Below are 23,975 nucleotides of genomic sequence, written 5' to 3'. Positions count from 1 at the left end.
GATAGCAGGAGCTTTCTACCAGATGAGGGAAGAGGTCACATTCCAGCTTTATCAATTCCTGTCTCCTGCCAAATTCCTTTTGGAGTATCCTTTGTTTATCTATTTCACAGCACACCAGGTTTTGTCCATTTGAAACTGTCATAAGCGAGCAATTCTTCAAAACATGTTTACTCTGGATTCAGTTTCACCAATAGTTCATTATTAAACTTTGTCCAAAACAAAATACAACTTTTATCATGTTTAATTTGCAGCAGTTGTAACACTTTTCTTACTTTCTATAGTTTCTACTTTTCTTTTTTCTTCTTTCTTGCTTTCTTTCTCTTGCGCTTTCTTTCTTTCTTTTTTCCTTCTTTCTTTCTCGTTCCATCTTCTTTCTTTCTTTCTTGCTTTCTTTTTTTCTGTTTTCTTTCCTTCTGATTTTCTTTCCTTCCTTCTTTCCCTTTTCTTGCCTTCTTTTTTGCTTTTTGTTTTTTTTTCTCTCATTTTGACTTTCCTTCCTTCTATCTTTCTTTTCTTCTTTCCTTGTTTCTTCCTTCTTTTTCAGAGACAAGAGGCTGGCAGGCAATGGTAGAGTGACTGTTTATTTTTTAGGTCTGTGCTTGCCAAGACCTTTACATTTTAATAAAATAATGTGCATGACATAGTTACTTATTGGGGTTTTCAACCACACTTCATCCATTCGTCTGTGGTTGTGTCCAGCATGCGTCAAGGGGCAATGCGTCAGTCCAGTTCAACCATTGGCTGACTTCACTATGAGTCATGCCATGCTGCCCTTTCATAAGGAGCACATCCACCCACAAATGAGTTCCCTTCAGTGCCAAGGAGTACTGTGGTACGTTTTGCAAAAACCATGACAAAACAAGAATTTCTGAAAGGCTTGTGGCCAATGTCAGACTTAGTGGCTTTGCCAATGCTTGTCTTTTACTGGGCTAAACCCCGGATTTACCTTCATATTTCCACATTTCACCTTTCTCTCTTCCACCACTCTCTCTATTTCTACAACGTTCCAAACTTCATGCTATTTACTTTTTTTGTCTCCTTAACACCTACCTATGAATGTCCACATCTTTCTGTCCTGCCTTAACCGTTGCACATCCTGGCTTCCCTGAACTGGCTCCTCCGTAGTTTGTCATAGCACCAGTCATTGTAGAAAAGTTTATTTTTCTTTAAATTAATGCCTCTTTCTCATCCTGATACTGTAGGCGTTGTGGTTAGTTATTTGTTTTATTTTAAAAACTGCTTCCATTGCGGATTCAAAACCCCACAATTTGCTTCATTTTCGTTTTTCATTTGCAAGCCTTTTCATTTGAACCGATTTTCAAAATTTGTGTTTCGTTGAGCTGGTTCCTCACATCAGTATTCACCGGATTAGAGTTTCAATACGATAAGTTATTTGTAAATCTAATGATATGAGCACATGATTTTGAACGTTCTAGAAGTTAATTGTAAACTTTGTCATGCACACTCACATTCCGCAAAGCATCTCCGAGAAGCCGAGGCGTGGCCACTAGGAAGCTGCAGTCTCATCTTTCTTGTAACACTCGCACCCACTGGGCCTGTCAATGCTCTTCACTTGTTGCTGTTCTTCTAACATGGCGGCCTCCCAGAGAGAGACGGCATGGCAGGGGAGTTAAGGAGACTTTACAAAAAGAATCTAGAGTTATCTTGCTGTGTTGATGGACTGAGCACAACGTCTAACAGCGTGAACGTTGCCTGCCAGCCCTCCATGGTGCACACATTAGACTTGCCTTTAAAAGAACTATTGCAGCTAGCACCGCATGGCGCAAAAAAATACCAAGCAGAATGTCCAAAGAATGTGCTGTACACACCAATTCAAAACGTCTGCTCTGCTGTTTCATCTCGAAACTAAACAGTTTATTTCTAAAGTGTTTAAAGACATAATGCTCTACAAAGAAGGATGCACTAGTGGAAATGATGACACGCGCAAATTACTGATCCCCCAAACCAAGTGGCACCGTGTGAATGTTATAGAAGAATGGATTATCACCCAAGTGGAGCACATTCACTCAATCCGATTTTTCTATCTTGAAATCAAATGAACGAGATAACACCTGATGGAATTCAAGGCTGGACTTACGCTTTAACCAATCCTAGTGCAACACCTTTCGCTGTCTTTGTATCTGATGCTGACTAGCAGTTCACCTTCACTCTCACTGCAGTGTTACTGTGTCCACCATTCATAAGCAAAGGGGTCCCTTTAACACTGACTGAGTGAAAACATTCATATTGTGCCTTGCTACCTTCCATGCACAGGTCACCTTCACGGTTGTGTGTCAAACCAACGCAGGCATGTACCCCGGCTGCCTTAAGAACACGGCTCGAACCACAAATGCATCTCTACAACTCATTCTTTTCCCCCTTTCCCACTCAAGTCATTACAACGACTTGCCTTGTGGAACGCGCTGGACTTTGATATAATATAATTTACTATTCCAACTCCATTCTGCACCACAGTATGGAAAGTGTTGGACTTAAAGTCTAACATCAGTCCAACAACGCTGTCCCTTAGTCATGTCATTGTGACAACTTGCGTGGTAAAGGAATGCGTTATAAAGACGCATTTGTGGTTCGCGGCGCATTGTAAAGGCACAGCGTGGTTCGTGCCACATTGTTAAGGCTGGATCCCCACCTTCACTTACAAAACGATGCAAAGGACAGAAGGAGGAAGTAGGCGTTGTTTGTAGCAGTCTCTACAAGCTATGATGTTTTCCTCTAATCTCACCTTGACTGGCAGATTAATCCAGAAGTTACTTCCATAATCCAGAAATATCATCTTTCCCAAATGAACTAAATTACTTTTACGCATTACAAACTGTTTAAGACCTTTCTACGACATTCCTCAGCATAGACCTTGATTTCATCTTAAAGGTTGTATGAAACAATAACACAGGTCATTTTTTAGGTAAACCTCATTCTCAGTTGGCCTAAGGACACAAATTGCACACCCAATATTTACCAACAGCATATGGTTCAGTAATTACTGGCTGTGCAATTTACACCCTATTTCAATTTATACATCACAGAATGGGGAAAACACTCTAATAACACACATTATTCCCTGTTCCAAGGGATACCAACATGAGATGTGCGGTATTTGCCTACACAATACCCATCAGGCTTTACTTGGTGAAAATAGTGCAAGTAAAAAACAGTGATGTGCATAAATGCCCCCCCAGGTTACAATTAGGGGTGGGCAGATCTTGCAGAGTTTTGATCCGTGGAATTCTGCTAAAATACTTAAAAACTCCACAAGATTATATGGAATTCCACGAGCGGCGGAATTCTGGTCTGTCGCGCTGATAAACAACTTGCAGTGCACATGTGCAATATATTCTATTCTATATAGCATATTCATATTAAAGGTGACCTACTCAAGTTCTGCACAGCATCTTACTTCTTTTGTGTTATAGTATAGTATTGTTATTGCATTTACATTGCTCTTACTTCTCCTTAAAAGTCATTGATGTTAAAGCACATCATAGTGCAGTTTTCCGTCTCTCTGCACTATTCCTGTTGGGCAGCGTGCCTCGACTGTACCTGTGTCCAGTATTCCCCCTTGATAAAGTGGAGGCTGGGTAGTAGAAGTTGTTGAGGGTGGCAGCCATGCTGCTATCAGGGTGATGGCGAGGAAGCGCACATAGCAGCTGCTGAACGGAACAGAGCAGCCCTTGACTGCTCTAATAGTGGTAGCCTCAAAGTGGTTCACCCCAGGACAAGGCTTTGAAACAGCCATGCACAGAACTAGCCAGCCTGCCCCACTAGCACTCTCCACCTCATTACCCGCATCTGCCTGCTCCTTCATGCCAGTACCTGCTGCTGGCTCTTACCGTACAGCTTGGTGTTGATGTGATATCTCTAGGTCTGGATATTCCCTCTGCCTCCTCCCGGTGGCAGAGAAGAGGCAAGAGTGGATCCCATGCCTCCAGTAGGTGCCAGGGGGGTGCTGGCGGGTCACACAGTTGTTCCCACCTCGTATCTCCAAGTACCGATAGACTGCGCACCACCCGCCGCAAAGGACCTCCTGTCAGTAGACTACAACACAGCACAGGGAGACTTGAGCACCGCGTGCCAAAGAACGAGGGGTATAGAAAGGGGAAGAAGTCAAAATCGCTACGCTGCCGTGCACCCTTGTATATTGATAACTTAGCAGAGCAGTGGGAATGAACTCTGCCCACATCTGCAGCACGTGTGTCGATGGCCATCTTCAGCTGTCTGGTTTCCTGGGGAAAGTGTGCCATATAGAACAGAACAGCACAAGAAGAATGAAACAAACACCAAGAAAACAAAAAAATAGAGGTGGGCAGTAAACTCCGCCATGCAGCAGTTGGCAGAGTTTTTGCCAAACCCAGTGCTCCAAGTGGAGCGCGGAGTGTGCAAAACTCTGCAAACTCCACTGGCGGAGCGGAGTGTACTGCTCACCCCTAGTTATAATACCAATTCAGGTACAAAGGGCACTTAGAATATAGACTTAGAATTCAAAGTGTTGCTGTGTCTGCAATGGGAAGCGGCTGTGAAGACCTATAAATGTTTACTAAATTATAACCTTTTCTTTGCGCCCACCTTCACGACTTCTTACGATTTGGCCCATATATAATCAGCTGACACATTTTCTTTATTAATCGACCCATAGCCTGTGAATTTGAATAAATACATTTTAGTGAATCTGCTTTGGTTTTGTAGGGGTGAGCTCGCTGTCCAGCCAAAAGTGTGGACTATTTTCTTTCACCATCAAACCGAATGGATTTGTCTCATAATAAGCATACAAGGTAGGCTACTTGAATTGATAAAGACATCTTTGGGAATTGTTCTAGGTGTTGCTGACAACAGGTATTTCTATGATCCAGTTTGATGGTCATCCATTTACCCACCTTGGAAAGCTGTAAGGTTGACTTCGTCGGTCCAGGTCTGGGCTGGGCTATTTTGCAGGCATCATTATATAAGTGTGCATGCTTTCTTCCCACCATGACACATATTCTACAATATCCGTACAATTACAAGTGCAAAGACCTTATTTTTTCAACATTGCTCTATTATGATCAGGTCAACTGACTATGACCTGCATGTGCCTCAAACATGGCTTTTGCACTAGACCTCAGATGAGCCTGCCAGTTATCCAAGAACACCATCATGCATGCATAGGGGACATTGTGCTGCTGGACAATAAGTTTTACTTGGAGGAATTTTAGGACAGATTCGTGAAGCCTGTTTCCATTGCAAACCTGATTCTGCACAAGGTGATGTAAGAATGTTTTGAGGTAGGTAACCTCACCACAGATTTTACAATCCTTTTTGCCCCCAAGAAATGAGAAAATTGCACGAATGCACTGCTCCCTCTTTAAGGAGAAGAAACCGTAAAAGGTCGTGAATTGCCATATAAAGGACATGTACCTGGGCCAGGTTGTGCTTTTCTCATCCAGAGATAATCCTAGTGCCTCAATTCTCGAGTGGAATTCCAAGATAAAACGCTGCCTGGAGTTTGCCAGATCGCTAATTTGTTCTATGAAATGCCACAAAATTCCATGAAATTTGATTAAACTATGCAAAATTAGACTATTTGAGTGAGATTACCTTTGTGTACCACCAAACGCGAGCACCCACTTTGCCTGAGAGTCTTGCAAGGTAAGAGCAGGAGACTGGCTTAAGCAGAATGTTTTTCTCAACAAGCTGTTTTCTTAGCGAGGACTTATCCAGCATGCAAAAGATACACGACATTATGTAATGTAAAATTGTGAGTATTTTCACAAATTTTGTGAAACTCGGGAACTACCCAAGTTTTGCTAGTGTAATTACATTTTGCTTAGGCTTAGTGGTGAATAGATTCTGAATAGGAAGTAGAATGTATTTTCCCCCATTTTCTTTAGCCACCACTGACATAATATTAAATAGTTAGGCATACATAATATTACATGGTTAGGGACCTAATAGCAGAGGTTAATAGCTAATAGATTGTGCGTTTTGTATTTGTTTCACCTTGAGCTGTATTATGGAAAGCACCCAGGTTGTGCAATCAGAAAGTGCACGGTGCAGTCACTCACTGCACCCGCCTGCAGGAAGATATCTACTGCCCTTTGAAATGTGAGGTCGATTAGAAGTGTGTACAAAAAGGTAAGTAGTTTGCTTCAAACAGCCGGTCTGCCTTTCACTAATGCGCTGTTCCCTGCACTGGAAACAGCACTTTTGTTGTAATATGGAGCAATATCCCACTATGTGCCCGGAGCACAGATTTAAGTAGTATAGTGTGCCTTAGCCATAATATGGCCCCTCTTCTTGTGCTTAAATTTAGCAGCTCTGTTATTCTGTCAGTCTGCCTCTACGCTGCTTAATTTGACAGGGATCGACAGAAGGGATACAGATTGTGTTTACTCTGCTCCTTTATGCAGATTATACTTTACTTGCCAAGTGCACTTCGGTTATAATTCCATTTCTGGTGTGACAGGTATTTTTGTTGGTTTATGTCCTGGCTATTTACACCGAATCGTCAGGAATCCATGGAAACTTTGCATTTATTACTGAAAATAAGGATGTATTGCAATATAAAGTTATGCAATAACTTTGATGGTGGATAGCTGCCTTCCATAATTACTGGCCAGCTGAATGGGTGTGCCTTGAAGTCAAGGCTGGAAGGATTTATGTATGGAAGCTGCTGATTCACTGGGGAGCAACTGTGCACTTTTGCACCTTAAGTGAACAATGGTGCCCTAGTTGAAGTTGAGATGTCATGCTAATGCCAGCGGTTGGAGTACATCCACATTGTGGCGGAGCTCTGAAGCACCCCTTCATCCACTTGCAGGAAATTCTAAATGTCCAACATGTAAATCAATAATTAACCCTGGACAGCATGAGTTTGGAAAAAACGAAATCCTTCAGACTTGTTTATAAGCTTGTAAAGTTAGCTGAGTGTTTTGTTTTTCAGATTCAGGAAGTGCAGGTAGTAACAAGGGACAGGTTTCAGTGGTGTTGGGTGACATCTATTGGATCTTGTAGCTTCCTTTAGCAGGGGTGGAGGCTTCATAGTGGTGAGGGTGCGTTGCCCCCCATATCTTCTGCCCCGTAATTATCATTGCATTCAGGTTTTTTAAATTATGATTATTATTTTTTGCCTGTGCCATCTCTGCACTCATTTTCAGGCAGAGCCGAGAGTTCTTCAGGGAGGGTAGGGCTAGGGCTTCATGGACTGCAGTCTGTAGATTGAGCAGTAAAGCAGTCTTGAGGTGTGCATGTCAGGTTGGACAGGTGACATTCTGTGTCCAGCCCGACATGCGCACTTGAGGCCTCTCTCTACCTGCGCAACCTTAGTAAGCTTGGGGGTCACAGCCAGATCCTCCCCCAGTCTCTTAAGGGGCGCTGGGTTTGCCTGACAGAGCCAATCCTGGAGCTGCTGGAGCACCATCTGGATTGGCTCAGGGGCAGAAGGAGGAGATGCAAGTTTATTCCCCACACACTTGAAGCAGCTGGGGGTTGGGAGGTTGAAGACATAGCCAATCACTGCATGGCTTCATTTTGAAGCCAATAGGTGATTGGCCATTTACTACCTGTCGCTTACTCTCTTCACTTTCGTGCCCAGCGCCAGTAGCGGCATTGCGCACGAGGCAGCGGAGGAAACCAGAGAGGCGTATGTTCTCCTCGGATGGCCATCCTCATCCAGTGAACATGTCCTTGCGGGCTTAGAGCGTAGCAGAGGCCAGCCTTTTTAATTCCGGGCCGTCGGCACCTGCAAGAGTGTTTACTATCTGTGACTTTCCAGTGTTTTTCAAATTTACATCCGAATCCTTTGCTGTTAATCTATTTCATGAAATGAATTATGATGGCTGCTTGTAATGGGCAAAGAAAGGGCTATAAAGTGGGCAGAATCTACTTTTACAGATCAGTGAGTATCAGCGCATCTAGCAAGTTTTTATCTGTACATGAGATGGAGAGCGGTGTGCTTACCACCTATAGCAGCTTGTTAAAAATATTACCACCAATATAATTAGAAAACAACATTAATATTCAATTTGTACACTACCAAATGTGTGTTTGGTGAATGGAACATCGTGAAGTACACCCATGGCAATTATGGACTCTCATGTCTGGCATGAGCAATTTAGATAGTCACCTCCTTAGCAGACAACAAAACTTGCAGTCGCAGAAGAAAGTCGTAGTAATAGCATTAATGATAACTTAAAATGGGAGAAAACAAATGAAATCAAGGTGAATGTGTCAATCCTAGCTAATTTCACCTGCCCACCCAATTTCCTGCAGACTTTCTGTGGTCCAAATGTCTATCTCTCACATGTAGAGCACAACAGGGACACGCCATTATCATGCACTATGAATGGTTATTGAGGGAGAATATTTCATCATTGGTTTTCTAGGCAGCAATGTGTTTTGACTACACAGAGCACTGATGCTACCTGTGAACCCTGAGCGGCTTCATAAGCTGCAACACGAGTAAATGGTCTAAGAGTTTAGAGAGGAAACTTCACTAATGCCATTGATAATGAATTGGCATGCTAGGTCATTTTCCTGTAGTCTTAACTGCACTCATAGCAAAGCAAATAGGTCTGTTTTTAATGTACTAACATTGAAGACAGCAATTTGCATGTCGTAGCTCAATACATCCAGTCCTGTTGGCTTTCAATAGAAAAAAACGTGGAAATTCATGCACACAAAAAACAACAAATAGGAAACATAATGAAGTCTGTAGAAAAGATACAGAGGGTAAAGTAAAGGACAATCTGGAAGATGGGCAAAACGTATACAAGACTTGAGTAAAGCACTTTAAAAAAACTTACTTTCTGTATACAATGCAATAGAGATGGGCAAGCCAACCAACTAACATTTCGTTGAGACGTAATCAAGAAAAAGGTGATTGGTGAAAAAAACATTTGCCTAAGATCACACAGTTTGGTCAAAATGGGGAAGCCAGGATTAATCACAGGTTTTCTGTTTCACTCTGTACAGATTAGCCACTAAACGGTTATTTATTTGTCCCTCCGTTTTACCTAAAATGTTAATACTTTGTTTTTAGGATTGTGCAGAGCGAGAGTGGTAGGCAGAAGCCACATGAAAGCTTGGCTTATTTTGGCCTCAAATTTCCAAGAGGACCTTAACCTGAGCCAGAGCCGGGCATCTGGTTCAAGCTTTAAGTGGCTCGCCCACCTGCACATTGCAAATATGTGATACAGTATGATGAATTACTTTACTTTGAGATGTAAAATATTTATCATGGATTGCAGCACAAGCATTTCATAGGTGGCAAAATGATTGCACCAACATCAACAGCATGAGGTGAGAGGGAAGTTTTCTTCTGAGCGGAGCCCAAGCCCATTTTAAGGACTTGTTAACAATAGGTCTTGCAGACAATTACCTATAAACAAACTTATTTGCTCCACACAGAGATTAGGAGTGTGCAAACTTTCAATTATGCAAGCAACATTTTGCATTGTCCCTTATTTATCGCCCTTTAATTAGTTGCCCTAATTTTCCCATTGTTATGCATAAGTTTACCTTTTCTCTCTCTTGTGTTACTTGTTGTTAAAACCGAATGTTACTTCCTTTTGTGAGAACTGTGAAATCAGGTTGCTATGGTAACTTGCAAGCATTTCATGCACAAGTGCATACCTTCCATAACAGTTTCCATGGGTAACTCAACAATTGCAAGTATTGAACATATTTAATGCAGTAAGATTTGAGGCAGGTTTTCATGTGTTCACGCTGCCCAGACCTAGATTTTAATTGTTTTCAAGACTACATATTCACAATTGCTTCATAAACCTTCTTGCATTCTCACTAAGTGCTCATGCAAAAAGCATTTTTCTATGTGAATCGGCCCGTTTCGACTAGAGAAATGCTTTTTAGGACGTACAAAGCCCGAATTGCGAATCAGTAACATGTTACCTAATCGCAATTTGGGTTCTGTGATTCGGTATTAGGAAGGGATGTGTTCAGAACGTCCCTTCCTAATACCGAATCTGAGAGGTGTGTATGATTGGTTTGTGACCGTGAATGCGGTCACAAAATAATCACAGTGGACACCAATTTCAAATTGGTGCTAACCCATTCACGATCGGGAAGGGGTCCCCACGAGACCCCTTCCCCTTTGTGAGCGGTAGCAAAAATATTTTTTCAGAGCATACTCTGAAAAAATGTAAAGACAACTTTTCATTTTTCTTTTTGAAATGCATCTCATTTTCCTTTAAGGAAAACAGGCTGCATTTCGAAAAAAAAAAATCTGCTTTATTTAAAAAGCAGTCACAGAAATGGTGGTCTGCTGTCCCCAGCAGGCCACCATTCCTCTAAGTGCAGTTATTATCAGTGGGGTAACAAAATGTGACCTACCTCATGAATATTGATGAGGTAGGTCCTTTGCGACCCCATTGGGAATCGCAAACAGTGTACTTAACACTGTTGTACATTTTGTTTTGTGACTCGCAATTTGCAATTCCCAAACAGATCACAAATTACAAGTCGTAAAACAAAGAGTTGTACATCTGGCCCTAAATTCTTTATTTAAAGTTTCTTTTACAAAAACAAATCCACTCTTTTTTCAAAATTTTCTCATTGCTGAAACCTTCCCGAACCTTCCTTATGTCAGTCTGGCTCTCTCAGTTCACTCACCACGTAACACTGAGCCCCATCTTATACACCCCTCCGCTTTGAAATGGCATCAAGACGCCACTGTCCTTTAGGTTGCATACAAGTGGGTAGGTTGTTTCAAAAGTGTGACTCCTGATTGTAACTCAAGGTAGGAGTGTTGCAAGGTAGTGGCAAAGGTGGAACATCTGGGTACTCCTAACAGGATCATGTGGGTCCAGAGGAAGTGGACTGAAATATCACATGGCTGTAGTACCTACAGGGGTTTCCTCCCTAGGAGGCATACTTGAGGAAATTGTTTCCCTATTGACACTTCTGCTAGATCACATACTAAGTCCTCAGGCTAGCTCCATGTGGAAAACGGCAATTGAAGTCAAATACAAATGAATGTTAAATTGTATGTCACTGGACTTGAAGCTGTTCAGCCTGATATTGTATGCATAGTTTCACCAGGTTCCCAGCCACCATTTGCTCCCTGTTGTTTTCTAAATGTGTGTACATTTCGTTAGAGGTTAGGATAGAGTTTGATGTGATCTACATTTCCTTCCAACATTTTTCAACTCTGTTAAAAATAACTACACCTGTAACCCTGCTTTCTCCCTCCTAGCATTCACAGGTGCTTTGCTTAGTCAATGAGATTCAGGGGACTGTGATTCTTAAATGTCCCTTTTATAAAAGCAGTGGGCTACAGGATGAAGGGGAAGTGAACAAGGTTTGGACAGACTGTCCCCATGAGGAGCAGGGTCCGTACTGATTTGAATTAGGTGGGCCTCTGATTTAGAGTTTGGCAGACAGCTACTCCATTGGAATGGTGACGGAGTGCTCTGTCTGCCAAACTCAAGGACAGCCTGCCTAATTTTGAGTTGGGTGGACTGCAATTTTTATTGGAGTACAATTTTCTGTCATGTAAAACTTTCTCAGATGGCTTGACGGAGTTGGTGCCGCCAGAAGTAAGTGGACTGTCAGATGGCGTTTTTACAGTCCCTCACTGACTATATATACCTGGCTGTGAGGGACATTAAAAAAAGAAAACGCCATGGGAAATAAAAACTCCCTTGTGTGAGGGTCATTAATTTGTTTCATTTTTTAAAACAAACACATGCTTTGAGAGAATGTGTTTGAATAGTAAAGACTTTGGAAAAGATTGGCAACCAGTTGTCATGTTTTACTGAGCTATCTGTCAAACTTGACCTAAGGTGACAGGAACCACCATGATGGCGATTCCTGCCAAGGTATAGAGAGTTCCGTTGGCTGGCGGCCATCTCTTAATTTGGCAGGCAGAATAGAGACAGTAAAGTCCGCCAGCCCCACAGACATCTCTATTCAATAAAGACAAGAGTGTTGCTATCTGACACACGCTTATCTTTATTGTTACAATTGTGTCAATGATGACGTTTAAGATTAGCTTAGGCCATCTCACTGGCTACTTGGAGACAGTCAGTCCAACTGTAAAGTTATTTACAATGGCGCGGCCATCAGTATTGCTGAATTTTGCCATGGATTAAATAACCACACAAGAAGACAAACATCCATCCTCAAAATCATATATGTCACTAGTGGCCCTGCCTGAATCATGAATGAAGTTTTTTTACTGATATTCTCCCAATGCATGAGACTGAGATCCTTGAAATGGATCATAGGAGACTCAATAACCTTGCCTAGGTTGTGGACAATGGAGCCGTTCCACAAGGTCAGGATAATGTGAATTACATGTGTGGGGTTATTCCACCTGTGCCTCACGCAGGTCCATTGAAATGTGTCAGAATTCCTACCATCCCTCTGGGAAAAACTGTGGCTTGTAACCTGCCTGTATGTTGTGGTAGGACTCTTCCCTGGACATAGGAATAGTATCCTACCTGTTCCAGGTCTTTCCTGTTATGTTGGGGTCCCTACAGAGGTAGCCTGCCTTGCATAGCACACTATATTGCAGGAATTTAGGTCCATATGTATGAAGACATTTTCCCATAGACACAGAATGAGTAAAACCCTTTGATACATATGGCCCTTAGTCTGTCCGAGAGTAAAACAGTTTGTGATCAGTTTCAGTTACTTCCGAACCTGCAGGGACCGTAGAGGATCCAGAGGCCGTTGAGTGGGCACAGTGCTGGGCCTCTTAGCCACTGCATCCTTGCTGATGCAATCCCATGTATTGTACTCACACCAGAATCCGCCATGCACACTGCAGACCCACTTGACTTTCCACTCATTCAGGGAGTGACCTCTCTCTCTTTGAAGGGCTTACATCAATATCACACTCCAACAACCATGCACTAACCAGTGCTAGTTAATAGAGACCCTTTCAAAAGAAAGCAAATGTTGCCTGTGGTTGAGAATGTAATTAAGAATCACGAAGCGTACTATAGGATGGATAAGGGGGATGTACCATTAGATGTGCTGGATGCAGCAAGGCTTACATTAAACTAGTGGAGGTACAAATCCAATTGCCCCACCTTCTTTCTTAACAAATTAAGCTGGTCCTCTGCTAATGAAGTTAATTCTCTAACTGCTGTTACCGGCCCACTCGGAATTGAGAAGCTACTTGTAATGAGAGCCTAAGAGGAAACATTTCTGCAAATGGATTTGTCCTGCATTATTTTCAGGAGCAGTGCAAAGATTCTGTGAGATTGTTCCTGATGTCATTGAGCCGTAGGATGGAACAAAGTTTCAAGTACAGCTGGAGAGGAAAAACTGTTGCACTGAAAACCAAAGGACGCTTTTGTCAAGAAGAGCCGTGAGAGGGCAATGCTGCTAAATATCTCGTAGGCTGAGTTACAGCCATGTCCATGCAGAAACGCTGCGGATTTTCAGCACAACGTTATTAAGATCAGTTTTGCCAGATGGAAGGGTCCCCATAAACTGAAGAAGAGGGAATTTCCTGGTGTTTTTCGTAATTTGTTGCCAAAATTAGGTGGCTTCCTAAGGTTTCCACCTTACCTCGACTTGTGAAATTTCTAGCGCTGTTGCCAACACGGGGGTGCCTGATACCTTAACTACTCTGCCCCAAATCCACTGCCCTTTTAGACATTTAATGAAATGGAGTAATAATCAGTTTTCGCCTTGCAGGGAGACATTATTTCAAAGTGATTGTTGAAGATGTATGACTGGTAGTCCTAGACGAAGTTTAAAGCATTACAAGTAGAAGTATAATTCAGAACACTGTGGTTATTGCTTGTTGCTGCGTTAGTGGATAAACTCGACTGAAACTAAAGGCATCTCTGGCTGCACGAATACACTTCACTAACGAATGTCCTGTTATCAGCACTGGTGTTTGTGTGGTATTGCTCCATAGCAGTTTTTTGATGAGGGCAGACTCTTGTACGGTTCTAGGGTTTCCATTAATACTTTGGTGTACTTGGTTGTGTATGGTTAATAGGGAGTTATTAAATGTTTAGTTTGTATTGGTTAATGTGAAAGTAAAGTGGACTGGATGCAAAACGTAGCTTTGCAGCGTTTCGTGGTTACTGATGGATGTGCTGCAGGGCTGTTCTTTTTCATGGTTGTGCTAGGTGGTTTGTTTTTAATTTCTGAACCAATCCAGAGTTTATTTGTCAGATATTGCTATCCAGGTAGATAGTTATCATGCAGTGTTGTGTGCTTTTTGTCTGTACACTCATAGGGATGATGTTAAGTCTATGGATGTTGACATCTTGGTTAACTGACTTTGAAGTCAGTAGTCTCCATTGAGATGTTAGAGCCGTAGTTGGTATTGATTGTCACAGGAACAATACTAAACTAAGGATATAAATGAGACAAGTGGATAGGTTCCAGTAGTTTCAGGCTTACTTGAAAGTATTGATGGATTAGTGGATGTATGTCTCTATTATTTGCAGTATTTACAAAGTTTTCTTATCTTTAGCCTTCCCCGGTTAAAACTGAGAGTGGCTTTTTAGGTTAAACAGTTGTCACCTTTTATGTGGGACTGACTCTTTGATTAGTATTCCAAAGAAGTTTAGGTCATTGGATATGTCTCAGTCAGTTAAGCAAATGGTCATAGAGGAACAGGAGCCAGATATCTTGGTTAATTTTGTGGTCGAAGGTGTGATAAAGAATAGCCACATATATAGCTTGGAGCAGTGTTGTGTGCATGATAGTATCTTAAGTTGTGTCTGATGTGTGCTCTTGGTTTAGAGCCATGTGTGGCTTCTGAGATTTCTTGTTGAGTTGGGACAGATGGACTGATGTAATTTTATAATCAATTTTGTGTTTGGTTTGAGAAAAATAATTCAAAGGCAACAAAGGGGCACTCAGACAATACATTATAGATTCACAGATTTCCTAGAAGTCCTTTAGTGAAAATCAAAAATCAAAAGTTATTGAGTGAGTTGCATGTTACATAACCATTCAAATGAAGAAAGGACATGAGACTTAAGGACATTGGGTGTTCGTGGTGGTCTTGATGCCAGCTGCGAAAGACATAGAAAACTATCCCTTGCTGTGAGTCAGAGGACATGCAATGCAGTAAGATCGGTGATATACCCTTGTGTTTTTACCTTCTGGGGGTGGTTAGTCAGTGAAGATATTTGTGGTAAGTGGGTGGTGGAATCTTTGGGAATATCAAGTAGAAAGGGATGGATTAAAATATGGACAAAGTATGTGAAATATGAAGTAACAGGGTAGGGTCCAGTGGACCTACAGTAACGGTAACATCTTGGGATGTCACATTAAGTGCTAATGTACCTCAACTGAACTGAACTGAACTATTTGCATAACTTGTGAAACCTGAAATGAGTACTGTGCATAGCTTTGTAAAATCACCCCATTATTAACCTCCGGTGCCTTCTTCAGGTCTAGCACCAAGACCTGCACATATCTCTCTTAGTAAACCTAAGTCCAGCATAGACCAGTACCTGTCAGTGTTACTCAATGATGAACTGCCATGTAGTAGCCTACTGAACTATCCCAGTGGTTCTTTACCTTTTAACTTCTGTGAGCCCTCAGTTAATCATTATTGGAATCCAGGGACCCCCACTGAATCAATTAATGGAACCCAAGGACCCCTATTGATTCATTACTAGAATTTGGGGATCCCTGCCTAAGCATTTTTTATGATTTGAACTGCAAAACATTACACAAAGTATACTGAACACACATTCATTAAAAAAAATCACAAATGATGAAATCATTTATTTAATTCACAAATATAAAGCAAATCAAAATTTTCATTCAATTGAGCACAATCATAATCCAAAATTCAATTGAGGCCAATCGTCATCCATACTATCTACTGTTTGATGCACTTGATTGCTCCCGTGACTCAATCTGAGTATACTAACTTAATTTAAACTTACAATTCCAAATTCCTTCACATTTATAGAACCTTTTACATTTGTTTCTGAGCACTTTTTAAATCTCTTGATAATATTTCATTTTCTAAGTTGTGGACCCGCTAAATAGGCTTTGTGGACTACCATGGGTCCCCGGACCACAGGTTAAGAACAACTGATCGATCCTTATGGAATCATAGCCTAAGACCTGCAGAATATATGGTTGTCCCTGCAACATGCACATTAACCAGTTTTGCGTCCTTACATTGCTCTGTAGTATGCACAAGGCATACCACATATACAAAGCAGTAGTGTTAGCATTTTAGTGTTTGAAATTCTCAGTGCACATCAGAAGCTTGGGTTCAGAAGGCCAACAAAAGTGAGTGAGGTCCATTAATGAGTTAATATTGATTACACAAGAAAAAAACAATAAAATAATTATGATAAATATGTACCCAAGCCTGTCCTAAAGCTGCCAGTGGGAACTGAATGCCTGAGGTATAATTTGTTCTTAAAAAAGAGTAGATTTGCATGCGCTGTTTTTGTTCAAAGGAATCGGAAATTATCTGATATGCTTATTTTATCTCATGTTTTTTTGCTCCCCTAGTGTGGCAATGGTGCTCTTGTGGACAGCGGGTGACACCTTCAAGACATCCTACTTCATCATCAATGAATCTCCAGACCAATTTTGGCTCTGTGGTATCTTGCAGATTTGTATAGACATTGCAATACTTGTTCAGGTTTATGCCTACGATCTCCAGACACATTCCAAGTATGGCTAGGGAGAGTGGGCTGATTCCCACCATTCCGCTCTAAGATGCCAAAAGGACCTCCATGAGCAAGCTTCTAGCTATTTATGTGTATTTCCTAATTCCCAAATGGAAAGACAGTCAAATGTCAATCAATAGGTCAACATTTTAGGTATATTTTATTGTATTTTATTAATTTGGATTTTTCTGTTTCTTTTTTTCTCAAGTTCCAAATCTACCATCTTTATGTCATACAGTACATCCCCTAATGGCTGGACCACCAGGTTTTTGCTACTTTATCATTCTTTGTAGTGGAACATTATTAGTAAATACATAATACATTTCACAATTCATGCAGGGTACCTTTCTACTGCGAAGATATTTCATCTTCCCTTTCTCAACTTAGAACTAGGATTTGGAAAGGCAGTGAATAGAGTTACATTGTCCAAAATATATATAGAATATATGGGTGTTTTTGTGCTTGTGTATAAGCAGCAGATTAATAAAAGTTTAACCAGTACCAGGCTTTGGGATCACACCTTCCTGGCCTTGTATCAACAGCAATCATTTGTTTTCGCTTTTCAGAAATGCATGGCCTTAGACCCTGAGTCTTCCACACATCTCAATTATGACTTCTAGCCCTTGCCAACTCAACCTTTATCAGGCAAAGAACACTGTGCCTTACTGGAGTGCTTATCCAAACACCTTTGAGTAAGGTATTAAGTGCCAAAAGCCCTGTGCAGGCCTTACTTAGTTCTGCAAACTTTAAGGCCAAACCTTTAGCCCTCTTCAAATGGCACATCATCAAACCTTTATCATCTGTACTTCCAAAAGCCAGAAAATTTATCAAAACTAGTAGCCCTTTGGATTTCCTCCCTCCAGCTCCCTTTTTGGCTGTTGGCTTATAAATACATAAACCTGTTAGAGAGAGGCTGCATGAGATCTTAGTTATAGACTTTGTTTAGAAAGGAGTGGAGGCGGTTTTGTCCCTCAGAGGGACTTTCCCTGGCCTTTTCTCTCGTCTCTTAAAAAATGAGCCTTGATTTATAACTGTCAACCTTGGTTCTTCTCATATGCGCCCACCATCAACCATCACACCTGACTTCATTTTCATTCTCGAAGTCTCCTGTTCTCTCAACTTTCTTTACCACTCATGCTACCTTCCTCCCTTCCTACAGCCCAACCATTTGAAACAGGCTGTCCAACCACAATGCACTATTGCTCTGTGTGATGAGTTGCTAGCATTTTTGGAAACAATTCCACCCACAGACCTCCTATCTCATTCCCTCATCCTATGCTGTCCTTTTCCATCTCCTTTTCTCTCTTTTGCATCCCTTATGTTCCTGCTCATTGTTTTGAGGTGATCTGAAGTTAGCACAAAGCACTATACAGATGACAAGCTTGACTGCACCAGCTCTCAGTCAAATTAAACATTTGAGTGATGAACAAGCAAATTATTAAATACATCAGTGACTGTGCCAGCCTAGATGCTAATCAGGCAGGTTCCATGTATTTGATGGCAGTAACTGTGACCAACATGTTAAGGCTGAGACAGAACAAGGGAGGAGTTACTGCCTTTGTCCTATTAAGTTTATCTTCAGAGTTTGACAGAGTATCACGTGTTATTAATGTCACAGCCAGAGAAGACTTGACTAAGAGATCGAGCTTTAGAAAGGTGCACCTCATTTTTTGATTGTCGTTATCATGATCTTGCAACCTCTCTACACTTTTAAGTTTTTTTGAGATTGAGTGTGGACTACTGCTAGTGTCAGCTTGAAGTCCAACATTGTTTAACATTTATGTTTCAATTCTGCCCATTTAATGGAGTTCCAGATTTTGCTCACTATAAGTGGAAATTTTGAGGCATAAAATACTTTTTTGCTGCATTTTTGTGCTCTTTGTTGACTTATCTGGTTGTTCTATCCTCTGGAAATGCTGGGGAGCCAGTTATCCCCTTAACACTTTTGCTTTATCCACCTACCCTACTTCCTTCGTCAGTGTTGCTTGCACCCTGCACCTGCACTCCCACCTTCCGTTGTCCTTTTTGCTTACCCCCACTGGCCCTACATTATCCATGATAACACTCTCACCATCCCTCCCTCTGCTGTCTGTGTTGCTCCTCTCACCTGTCTGCCCTCCCTACCTCAGTTACCCATGTTGCCCTCCACCCACCTTAACAAAAAAGAGACACTGACACCGCTAGAAATTTTGTGAATCACAAAATCGTTACATCCAAGATAGTCTGATTTAATAAGATGTTATTGGTTACGATTCATGAGATATGCAGATGGCACTCAACATATTTTAAATGTGAGTGGTGTCTTAGATATGGTAGGGTTAAAATGTTAACAATAGTTTCAATGAGGTAGTCTCCTGGATGAGAGCCAACTGTCTTTTGCTAAATACGAATAAGATGGAGGTCATCTTGGGGAGAGACAGGTCTATGTGATCGCAGGATTGCTGACCAACTCCCCCTAGGAAAATGCCAAGATCCAGTAAAATAAGTTAGGAACCTGGGCTTCATTTGTGACAACAAGTTCGATATATCAGCCAAATAGCAAAATTGGACACATCCTATTTTCTGCATTTACAGATTTTGCATAAAATACTACCTTTCTTACTGGGTGAGCAAACGTATACAGTCATTAGTGAACACTATATTATGCTTTACCAAAGGTCCAATGACAAGACTTCATATTATCCAAAATGGAGGCATGTATCGCTTAGAATCACCAGAACGAAATGGGGTGGAAACAGCACTTTTCAATGCTGGATTTACTCTATGCAATTGTTTCCCAAGCCATGTTCAGATTATCGAGGATCACTTGATCTTCATGATGTTGTGCAATACCTTTTAGTTTATTGCAGTTTAGGAGGCTTTTGGCTGTTGGTACATACATGCAGTCTTAGTGACAAGGGGCCACATGTATGAAGCATTTTACACATCGCAAACGGCGAATCGGGCCGTTTGTGACGTGCAAAATGCAATTTTGGATATACAGACCCATTTTTGAGATTCGGTAATCTATGTACCGAATCGCAAAAAGGGTTTGCGAGTTGTAATTAGATAGAGGTGTTCCCTTCCTAATTGGGAGTCGCAGTCTCATGTATGATTGATTTGTGACCATTTCAAACTGGTGCTAACCCATTCGCAAATGGGAAGGGGTCCCAGGGGCCCCCTTCCCCTTTGTGAATGGCAGCAAAAACAATTTTTCAGAGCAGGCAGTGGTCCTACGAACCACTGTCTATTCTGAAAAAATGAAAAGGAAGCTTTTCATTTTTTGTTTTTGAAATGCATCTCGTTTTCCTTTAAGGAAAACGAGCTGTATTTTTTAAAAAACTGCTTAATTTAAAAGCAGTCACAGACATGGTGGTCTGCTGTCTCCAGCAGGCCACCATCCCTGTGAGAGCAGCCATTCCCAGTGGGGTCACAAATTGCGACCTACCTCATGAATATTCATGAGGTAGGTCATTTGCGACTCCCTTATGAATCTCAAACAGTGTCATTGACACTATTGTACATAAGGTTTTACGAGTCGCTCTGACTCGCAATTTGCAAATCGCAAAACCTGCATTTCATACATGTGGCCCAAGATGACTAATTTGGTTTTAGCCCGCCGTACAAAATATAATAGCATAACATGTGACATCCCATCAATTGCCACAAACTCTTTTGCATGAAAATACTTTATTTAAACCCTTTTGCATGAAAATATTTTTTGAGGGAATACAAGGTTCCAGCCAGGTATCCAGCAAAAATAAGTCCACATTATAAAGTTATCACCCTGCACACAGGGACACTATGATACAGAAAGAAAAGCTAGTTCCTAAAGGTCTGAAAAAGCCACACCATCCACTGGAGCCAGAAGTGCAATAAGAACTGTTAATATCACATTTGCCATGTAGAAAAATCATCCAAGCTCAGGAATCAAAGTGAAGTCCCTTCAACCTGCAAAGGAGGGATCTGAAAGAAATTTGGAGCCCCTTGGCTTCAATTCCTTTCGACTTGGTCTGGCGTATTCTATTCCAATCAAGCAACATAGGGGAGTACTGTTGCTGCCCATGATTTCCCTGATCCTCTGTGGAATGATGAATTTCAGTCTTCTTCTCCATTTGGTATAGTCCATATTTCACCTAGGAGGAGCAGTAAAAAAGTTTAGTTGAATGGTTCTTTCACATATTACTATAAATCATATAATTGTATGTATATAGAGGATGGCTAAGAAGAATAGGTATCTTATTCTTTATTTACTCCACAGAAAATGTATTTATAATTGTACTAGAAGACAGGCATTTTCTCAGGATTAATGGTTGCTGTGTTGACATGCAGCCATATCAGGGCGTCAAAGTTAAATTAATTTGCACTTTTAGTACAAACTATGACTTTATGCATATGTGCAATATCTCCAGTTTGTGTCCTTTATTCAAAGAAAAAATAACTTTGTACTATCATCAGTTACATACACAGGATCTTATAAGATGTATGTCAAGCCAAATGTACACAATATATTTCAAATCGTGACAAGGAAGGTGCCTTCGTCATGTTGTAGCCATATCTAACACTCCATTATTTAACTGCTGGACCTGGTAGCGGTGAAAAGTTCAATTTTTACCTCTGTGAAAGACTGAAATGAAACACTGGTGAAAGAGTGTCTCTGTAATGCAACCATGTACCAATGTCAACTGAAAGCCATCATGTACCATTTTATATAGCATACTGTTAGGTGCCAAAGTCTATAGAATTAAATTAATTACAAATGATCATGGAATGCAATCATCTACAAATGTAGATAGGATCCCTGGAGCTGATGCCTGCATTGATTACCGCCTGCAGACTGCTGCGATTTGACATACTCTCATGAACTCTAATGTATTTGGGATTGTAGGGCTTATAATTGGAGAGTATGTAAAAGCAGCATTCACCAGTGAGACTCTTCTTGTGGGAGTTAATGGGAAACTGATGCATTTGTTCAGCTCACTTCCTCTGTTCAGTGTGTTTCTGCTTCATGGTTAAATAATAGGTCACTTTTCAACTGTATGTTTAATAATTTATTATTCTGCTCAAAGGATGTGTTTTCATCAGTGTTAACCTTTGTGTTAAATAAAAGATGATTCTACCTTTATTCCTGTTCTCTACTGCAGTATGCATCATTCTTTTAATTAGCTTTCACTGTACTCGATAGTAAGTTAGTAAGATGGTCTTATGTTACTATTTTAAATACTACTGCACCAACATACCAGTGTATTGACACCAGGTATTTGACCTAGAATTATTTTTATTCATTATGTATACAGTGTATTTGACCAAGACTTCAATTGTATTAAATTGGTACTAGACCCATATTGTGTCTTATAAAAACCCTACACCTACCCCTTACCTTACGTCCGATCCTCATCCTAAAGATAACACTTTCCGTAACAATTAGTCCAACCCCAAACCTTACGCTAATCCTAAACACAACCATACTCGAATCTTAAAACCACCCTGTGCTTTAGCCCTAAACATAACCCTGCCCCTCACCTGAAGCCCAAACCTAAGCATAAACGGGCTACTTACCTGACAATCCACCCCCACCAAACCCTTCCAGTGATGTCTGTGAAGTGGGGTCAATGTATTGACCCAAGGATACAGGCAGCTGAAGAGCCACACTGTGTAACACGGGGAATACAAACATGAGATTGAATGAAGTGTAACTAGCAGAAAAGGGGAACAATTGCAATCAATCACTTGAGGCCTCAGCTGGAGTATCATGTCGATTTTGGAGGCCACATCTCTAGAGTGAATTGAATACATAAGATTAAGTCCATCATCTGGCTGCCAAGATTGTGAAAAATCTGATTAATGAGAAATTACCTCCGTGCAGTATGTGTATGGAAAAGAAGAGAAGGAGGGTGGGGAATGAGTCTAAGACTTTTATATCAGGGGAACGTGAAATTATACTGGTGCTAAATTAATTATACTGATGATGTTTTGTGAACAAAAAGAACACATGATCAACGTGTTTCAGAGAAAGACTGCTGCTTCTTGGTCATTGGCAAGATCTGCCTTTGAACCAAATGCCAAGATTAGTACCAAAATTATGAGTTGGCGTGGGCCTCTTCTGAGACCTACCCATGAAGCATGTACCTTTTTGTTTAGAAACCACATCCAGTGACATTAATGTGATAAATTGTGCACAGTTGTAATTTTATATGCCTTTAATTGAGATGTCTTAGACAAATCACCCTCGACCCCTTTCCTTTTTGGCTGGGAACAACTGGTGATGGTTATTTGAAATTGTGTCACATCTAGGGCACTATGAGGTTGGATACCTCCACTTAGAACCCTCTGATTGTCGCCACAGGTACTCAGATTACCTACAAACCTAGTCACCTTCCCCCAGATAGTTATTGTTTGAAGTGAAAGGGGTCCCAGGGTAATCATGAGTTACTGTGCTCAGATTTTGTCAATTAGAGCCAATTGCCACTTGTGTCCTGGGACTTAACTCTAACATTGGATCCAAAACTGAGCATCAAGTGCAACCCTTTAGCACCTGACTCTAAGGTAGTGAAGTCAAGCAGTCCATTAAATGGTGTGGAGTGAGACACTCAGAGATAAAAAACAACTAACACAAGTTATTATTTATATTTTCAAACCAGCCATGCTCAGTAAGAGCCCATGTGAAATAATTAGCTCCAAAGAGAGCTCTAAGAACAATTGTAAAAAAAAGTTTGCTATAAATTATAAATAGCAACTGTAAAATGTAGTTGAACCTCTTAACAGTCTAAATAAAGACGTTACTGTCTACTAGTTGCCACTCACTTCACTCTCCACGTGTTGTCCTATACATTGACTGGTCCGAAGAGCTCAGTTTTCAGAGTTGGTGGCTGGACAAAAAACATTAGTCCTTTGCACAGAGAAATGTGCATCAAGTATTTAAGCAGCACCAAACAAAATTAATGTTAAGAAACAAACCAATAACATTTAAAAACGAATAATTTAGAAACATTTAATAAACAAAATGACACTTCACTAGTCAAAATCTGAATAGGGGAGCCAGAGATGTGAAATTTTTAAAAACCACAAGAAAAGACAAAGGGGGTCATTCTGACCCTGGCGGCCGGTGACCGCCAGGGTCACCGACCACGGGAGCACCGCCAACAGGCTGGCGGTGCTCCCAAGGGCATTCTGACCGCGGCGGTTCAGCCGCGGCCAGAAAGGGTAAACCGGCGGTCTCCCGCCGGTTTACCACTGCCCTACAGAATCCTCCATGGCGGCGGAGCGCGCTCCGCCGCCATGGGGATTCTGACACCCCCTACCGCCATCCTGTTCCTGGCGGGTCTCCCGCCAGGAACAGGATGGCGGAAGGGGGTGCCGCGGGGCCCC

At 41.3% G+C, this 23,975-nt stretch overlaps 1 protein-coding gene and 1 long non-coding RNA gene across 2 annotated transcripts in view; one reads left to right on the top strand and one right to left on the bottom strand.

The window, feature by feature from the left end:
* LOC138267564 (solute carrier family 66 member 2-like) overlaps positions 1-21,732 on the top strand; it is a 244,558-nt gene extending 222,826 nt beyond the window's left edge. The window contains exon 5 of the mRNA XM_069216616.1: positions 16,468-21,732. Within this exon, the coding sequence (XP_069072717.1) occupies positions 16,468-16,642 (175 nt within the window). The 3' untranslated portion in view covers positions 16,643-21,732. The remainder of the gene's footprint in view (positions 1-16,467) is intronic.
* The window catches only part of LOC138267565 (uncharacterized), a 150,008-nt gene continuing 146,313 nt past the window's right edge, over positions 20,281-23,975 (bottom strand). Inside the window, exon 2 of the long non-coding RNA XR_011199822.1 lies at positions 20,281-20,743. This is a non-coding gene — a long non-coding RNA (uncharacterized lncRNA). The remainder of the gene's footprint in view (positions 20,744-23,975) is intronic.

This window comes from Pleurodeles waltl, chromosome 12 (genome assembly GCF_031143425.1).
Source record: "Pleurodeles waltl isolate 20211129_DDA chromosome 12, aPleWal1.hap1.20221129, whole genome shotgun sequence".
Classification (NCBI taxonomy): Eukaryota; Metazoa; Chordata; class Amphibia; order Caudata; family Salamandridae; genus Pleurodeles; species Pleurodeles waltl.
The sequence above is the reverse complement of the archived record's forward strand: the minus strand, read 5'-3'. Positions and strand labels throughout refer to the sequence as shown.